Below are 7,231 nucleotides of genomic sequence, written 5' to 3'. Positions count from 1 at the left end.
ATACAAGAAAAATCATATGACTATCTTAATGGAGAAAATATTGTGATAAAATTCACTATTTATAATAAAGATTCTTAGCAAACTAGGAAGAGAAGGTAATTTCCTTATTTCAAAAACAGTATCAATAAGATATACACAGCAAGCATTAAGCTTAGTGATGAAATGGTGAAAGCTTTCCTACCTGGAACAAGACAAGTATGTCTGCTATCACCACTCCCATTTAACAATGAACTGAAGGTTCCAGACAGTGCAGAAAGGGAGCATAGCTATTACAGAAAAAAGAGAGAGAGAGAGAAGGAAAAAGAGAGAAAGAAAATTGGAGAAGGAGGAAGAGATTGGAGAGGAAGAAATAACACTTTCATTATTCACAGATGATATGTGTGTGTATGTTCATAGAAATTCTGAAGAAGGAATGTAAAACGGTACAGCCACTGTGGAAAACAGTATGGAGGTTCCACACACATACACACACACACACACACACACACACACACAAATAGAACTACCATATGATCTAGCAAATTCTACTTCTGAGTATATATCTGAAGGAAATTAAATCACTGTCTCAAAGAAATACCTCCAGAGTATTGAGTTCCCTGTGCTATACAGTAGGTTCTTATTAGTTATCTATTTTACCTGAAACTAATATAATATTGTATGTTAATTATAATTCAATTAAATAAATAATTTAAATAATTTTAAAATAAGTAAATAAATAGATATCTTCACCCCCTATTTCATTAAAGCATTATTTGCAATAGCCAAGACATGGAAACAACCTAAGTGTCCGTGAAAGGATGAATAAATTTAAAAACGTGAGATATATATATAATTCAGTCATAAAAAAGAAGAAAATCCTGCCACTTGCAACAGTATGTATGAACCCTGAGGGCATTATGCTAAGTAAAATAAGTCAGGCAGAGAAAGACAAATACTGTATGATCTCACTTACGTATGGAATCTAGGAAAACCAAATTCATAGAAACATAATAGATTGGTGGTTGCCAAGGGGTAGGGTGAGGGATGAATGAAGGTGGTCATTTATAAGATGAATAAATTCTGAGATTATAATTTACATGGTCACTTCAGTTAATAAGACTGTACTGCATATTTGAGAGCAGCTAAGAGAGTAGATCTTAAGAGTTCTCAACACAATACGAAGATTGTATCTATGTGAGGTAATGGATATGTTAACTAACCTTACTGTGTTAGTCATTTATATATATATTTATATATTATGTATATATTTATATATTATATATATATAGAAAATCATCACATTTGTACACATTAAATTTACACAATGTTATACGTCAATTATATCTCAGTAAAGCTGGGGGGGAAGAAAGAAATGCCAAAAGAATTACAGGTATTTAGCATTAACAAGAGAGTTCAACACAGTTGCTATTTAAAATACACAAAAGCATTTCTTTTCCTATCCCAGCTCATGAAGTCACGTCTCCTATTATCTTCTAGAAGCTTCAGATACACACAAACGCATTTCTTTATATCAGCAATAAACAGCTAGAAAATAAGATTTTTAAATGATACCATTTATAACAAAACTGAAAACATCCAACTACCAAATATCAAATCTAACACAAGATACACAGGACCAGCGGTGTCATGAAAGGGCAGCAAAGAGCCGCGAATTGAGGGCTCCGCTGTTTGCGTGCGAAGTGTTTCTTCCCAGAGCAGTTGGGAAGTGAGAGGCGTAAAGAGAAATTTTTAGAAGATAATTCCGGAATACTGTTGACCAGGAGTGTGGGTCACTTCGACTGGAGCAGTAACTGTTGATCAGCCGTCTCCAGGGGACTGTGGGTCTGAAGCAGTGGCAGGAAAAATGTGGCCCTTGGACCTGGACGAGGTGGAAGCTCCGGAGGAGGTGGACGCGCTGGAGCCAGAGATGGATTTGGAGCAGTTCCTGCTCCCGGGTATCAACCAGATGCTGGAGGACATCACGGAGCTCACCCGAAAAGCCGGGAGCACGTGTCTGAGGACCAGGAGCAAGTTGTGGGAGATGGACCTGCTGCTCATCCGGATAAAAACACAGGTGGAGGCCTCGGAGGACGGCGCCTTGAATGGGCGTCCCGGTGGGGAGGCTGACGACAGAGTATCAGAGTTGTGCAAGAAGGCCAAGGAGATCGAAAAGGTGGCAGAGATGTTGGTCGAGCTGGTCTGGCGGATGGAGAAAAGTGAATTGTCCTGAAGGAGGGTCTCCAGTTCACTGCTAATGGACTCTGGTCAACTGATAAGAATGGGCCGACACCTCGAGGAAGCTAAAACAGCTTGTCATTTTCTCTGTTTTGTTTTGTATGTTTTTTACCCCCATGTAACAATCTCCCTTAGGGTCAGTGGTTGGTGACCTCCATAGAGGTTTAGATTGTCAAATATATTTGGTTCTTGAAAAACAACTTTTGTTTGAGAAATACTCAAATAAGGGATATGGGGCTAAATCAAAAGTTGTTTTAGTGGTCAGATTTATTTTGTTCCTTTGCTGTGTTTTTTAAATGTTGGGCAAGGCCCAACATTTGCTGTTACCCATGTGACAGCATTGTTTTCTGGAACCTTGGAACATTTGAAGACTTGGGGTCAGAATCTCCCCACTTTAGAGGTGCAGTAGAAGGCACCACTTGGATGTAGCTGATCAAGAATGTAGGGATGAGGGACTTCCCTGGTGGTCCAGTGGTTAAGAATCCCCCTTCCAATGCATGGGACATAGGTGTGATCCCTGGGTGGGGAACTAAGATCCCACATGCCTCGGGGCAGCTAAGCCTGCATGCTCTAGAGCCCACAGGCCACCACTAGAGAGCCCGTGTGCCACAACTACTGAACCTGAGAGCTCTGGAGCCAGTGTGCCACAACTAAAGAGAAGCCCGTGTGCTGCAACGAAGAGCCTGCACGCTGTGACTAAGACCCAGTGCAGCCAAATAAGTAAATAAATATTTTTTTTAAAAAAAAGAATGTAAGGGTGAGACTGCTTTGGAAAGACTGGGAAGAACTAGAGGACAGTTGGAGATGGAAGATGGGTCTGCATATATTTTGGAACTTTAATTCCTCTGTGAGGCAAAAGAGGAGAGCTGTGTTTTGTGGCAGATTGTCTTGTGTATATTGTGCAACCTGACAGGTGACCCTGAATGACAAGGAAGCTGGAATAGGGAATGATGGGAGTACACTTGACCAACAAATACCCCCCCAGATTACAGGGGTTTCAGAGTATCGCATCAAAGAGACGATCTACAAAGAGCCTTGAGAGGCTGGAGAACAGAGAAGGCATCATGAGGGCCCACAAAGTCCTTTCTAGTTCATCAGGGTAGTAGACCTGACTGGGATTTGAGGACAAAATCAAACATCTAATAAGTGGTCATTTGCCTTGAAAAACGAAGACCTAAAAAACCTTTTTTAAAAAATAATTTTTTGGTCCAGATGACCAAAGCCTCTATGTGTAATAAAAAAATCATAGATTTCTTTTGAAATGGAAAAAAAATTTTTTTTAAAAAAAGACCAACACCCAGGGTGGATGGAGCTGCAGGCACGGTGCATGGGGGTTGAGGCAGGGGGGAGGGGAGCTGGGGCCCTTGGGGCCGCAGTGGCAGCAGTTGGGGACCGACCCCCAGCTCAGGAAGGGGGCCGGGGGACCCTCCCCTTGCCAGTGGCAGTCATGAACTCCAAGGTGGGGAACCTGCCCCCCTCCCCCATCATCCACCTGGTGTACAGGAGGTGATGACGCTGACAGCTGACCCACCTGACGGCATCAAGGTCTTTAACAACGAGGAGGACCTCACCGACCTGCAAGTCACCATCGAGAGCCCCGAGGGGACCCCAGGCGCCGGAGGCCTATTCCATATGAAACTCCTGTTGGGGAAGGACCATCCTGCCTCCCCACCCAAGGATGCTCGCTGACCAAGATCTTCCATCCGAAGGTGGACGCCAACGGTGAGAGCTGCGTCAACATGCTGAAGAGGGACTGGACACCAGCTGGGCATCCGGCATGTGCTGCTGACCATCGAGGGCCTGCCCATCCACCCTGACCCGGAGTCCACACTCGGCGAGGAGGCTGGCCCCCTGCTCTTGGAGAATTAGGAGGAGTAGTGCAGCTCACAGAGATCCCTGGGTGTGCAGGCAGGCTGAGGCCTCCACTGCCGACCCCATGGCCCCTGGGGGCCCGGGAGGGGCCGAGGGTCCCATAACCAAGAAGCACGTGCCTCCTCCCTCTCTGTCCCACCCGCCCCCCGACCCACCCACCCCGGCCCCAACTCTGTCTCTAAGTTATTTAAATTATGGCTGGGGTGGGAGAGGGCATGGGGGCACTGGGACCTGGATTTGTTTTTCTAAGTACAGTTGGAAAAGCAAAAACAAATAAACAAACAAAAAAACTGCAGAAATCTGTAAAACATTACCGCGAGACATTAAAGAAGACCAAATTAAATGGAGAGACATACCATGTCAATGAGTGTAAAGATTCGCTAATATAACGATGTCAATTTTCTTCAAACTATTCTATAGATTCAGGGCTATCAGAGTAAAACCCCAATCAGTTTTTAAATTTGGTTTATGTATGTATTTATCATATTAAGTGTATTTTGATGTTTATGGGCGTGTATTTGTTTTGTTGTTGTTATGGAATTCGCAAGCTGATTCTAGAAAATATATTAAAATGCAGTGGACTAGCCTGATTCCAAAATAGAAATCAATGGAAAGGCAATGGACTAAGAATAGTGAGGATACTCTTGAAGAAGTTCATGGTGCGAGAACTTACTCTACAAGACATTGATAATTTCCCTGATGTGACAGTAATTGAGACAATATCATATTAATGAAAGGATAGACAAATAAAATAATGGAATAAAATCAAGACTGTGCATATATAGATTCCTGAATGACTAAGATGACACTTCTGAACCTTAGGCAAAGCATAACTTTACCATAAATGTTGTTGAGAATATTGGATATCCCAATAGGGGGTTGCTAGGGGTGGGGGCAGGTGAAAATGGACCTTGAACTCAATTACATATGATTCAGAAAAAACAGCTCCAGATGGATTGCAAGTTTAAATGTGAAATACAGTACCCTGAAGCTTCTAGAAGATAAGAGAATATTTTCATGACCTACAGTAGGAAAAGACTTTATAAACAAGACACCAAAAGCATAAAGGAAAGATTTATAAATTTTACTGTATTAAGTTCATCAAGACACCAGTAAGAAAGTACACAGTAAGCCACAGAGTGAGGGACAATATTTTGAATCACCTAAACAATCCTGCGATCAACAACAACAACAATAATAAAGTCTGGCAACCAAAAAGGAAAATGGGCAAGAGATTAGAACAGCAACTGCACAAAATATGATAGCCAATAGCCAATAGCCAATGGATATATGATCATGTGAAAGGAACTCAACTCAGGGGAAACGTAAACTAACACTAAGTGAGATAACACTACTGTGATAAGAAATATGTATTTGGTCTCTGCCCTCAGTTCCTGACACAGAGTTCCTAAAACCCTTGTAATTTCCTGAATAATAGGAATAACAGGAGCATTTTTTGTTATAATATTTGGACTAAGTCCCTGGTTCCTGACACAAGAGTTTCTAAGACCCTTGGAATCTCCAGAGTGATAGGAGCATTTTATCACATGCTAATGAGATGACTGTCACTGGGCTCCCTGGATAGCTTCATGATGGGAGCTAGTCCCCAGAAAGACCAAGGCATGATTAGAAACTTAGAAATTTCAGTCCTACCTCCGCCGACCTCCAGGGAGGGGAGAGAGACTGGAGTTTGAATTAATCACCAATAGCCAGTAATTTAATCAGTGATGCCTATGTAATAAACCTTCATAAAAACCTTAAACAGCAGGGTTCAGAGAGCTCCCAGGTTGGTGAACAAATGGTGGTGCTGGGAAGGTGGCACACCCAGAGAGGACATGGAAGGTCCACACCCCTTTCCCACACCTTGCCCTATGTACCTCTTCATCTGGCTGTTCATTGTATCCTTTATAACATCCTTTATAACGAACTGGTAATAGTAAGTAAAGTGTTTGCCTAGGTTCTGTGAGCCATTATAGCAAATTACCAAACCTGATCAGGGGGGTTGTTGGAACCCCCAAGTTTTAGCCAAGTGAGACAGAAGTATGGATAACCTGGGACCTTCTACTTGCAATTAGCATCCGAAGTGGGGGCAGTGTTGTGGGACTGAGCCCTTAAGCTGTAGGGTCTGTACTAAATCCAGGTAGTAGTGTCAGAATTGAATTAAATTGTATAACATCCAGTGGGTATCCACAGAGAATTAGAGAATGTCTTGGTTTGAAAAAGCCACACATTTGGTGTCAGAGGAGTGGTGAGTAGAGAAAATTTTCCTTTAACTACAAAACCCATCAAAACAGCTAAAATTTAAAAGACTGATAATACTAATCATTGAGGCAAGTAGAGAGCAGCAAGAACCCTCATTCACTGCTGCTTGACACGTGTATTAGTACAGCCCCCTTAGAAATGGGATTGGCAGTAGCAGCAGAGTTGATTACAAGCACACCCTAGGACCCAGCATTTCCACTCCTAGGAAGAGAGAAAAGAGAAATGTGTGTACATGTGCACCAGTAGACAGTAGAAGAGTGTTCTTAACAGTATTATTTTTTCTTGCCTCGAACTGGAAATACCCAAATGCACACTAAGAGTAAAATATATAAATAAATTTTAGATATATACAATCGAAGACTATAAAAGAGTGGAAATGAACCAACTACAGCTACAATCAGATCCTGGGTAAATTTCACAAATATCTTGAGCAGAAAAAAGCCGGTCATGAAAGCAGTTATACTGTAGGATTCCATTTACTATAAAATTCAAAACAGAGCTACAGAGTTTGGGGATACACTGGAACTGTAAAGCAAGCGAGGAAGTGATTACCATAATTGCCAGGAGGAGATGAAGGGGACATGAGAGAGGCTTTGGAAGTGTCGGTGAGATTCTGTTTCTTGATCTGAGTGGTGTTTACATAAGGGTTTGCTTTGTGATAAATCATTAGGGCACACATTTTTGTTTTATATATTTCATATATGCTTTTATATATGCTTTTTTCAAACTGTATCTTTTGAAATTTAATCAATTTAATCATAATGAAATAATTAATTTAATATTAATTTAATAATAATAGGGTTTTTAACTGAAATATAATTCATGTAATATTGTATTCATTTTAGGTGTACAACATAATGATTTGATTGATACATGTATATAT

The 7,231-nt window shown here is 41.4% G+C and overlaps 1 protein-coding gene and 1 pseudogene across 1 annotated transcript; both read left to right on the top strand.

Moving 5' to 3' along the window:
* Positions 1-1,843: 1,843 nt before the first annotated feature.
* Positions 1,844-2,209, top strand: LOC133101314 (MORF4 family-associated protein 1-like). Its single transcript, XM_061205964.1, has one exon. The coding sequence runs from the start codon at positions 1,844-1,846 to the stop codon at positions 2,207-2,209; it is 366 nt and encodes a 121-aa protein (XP_061061947.1).
* A 1,452-nt stretch (positions 2,210-3,661) lies between these two features.
* Positions 3,662-4,092, top strand: LOC133101168 (ubiquitin-conjugating enzyme E2 S-like; annotated as a pseudogene).
* Positions 4,093-7,231: the final 3,139 nt, after the last annotated feature.

Source organism: Eubalaena glacialis, chromosome 11 (assembly GCF_028564815.1).
Source record: "Eubalaena glacialis isolate mEubGla1 chromosome 11, mEubGla1.1.hap2.+ XY, whole genome shotgun sequence".
In the NCBI taxonomy this organism is placed as follows: Eukaryota; Metazoa; Chordata; class Mammalia; order Artiodactyla; family Balaenidae; genus Eubalaena; species Eubalaena glacialis.
Note: the sequence above shows the minus strand (reverse complement) of the source record. Positions and strands in the feature narration are given on the sequence as shown.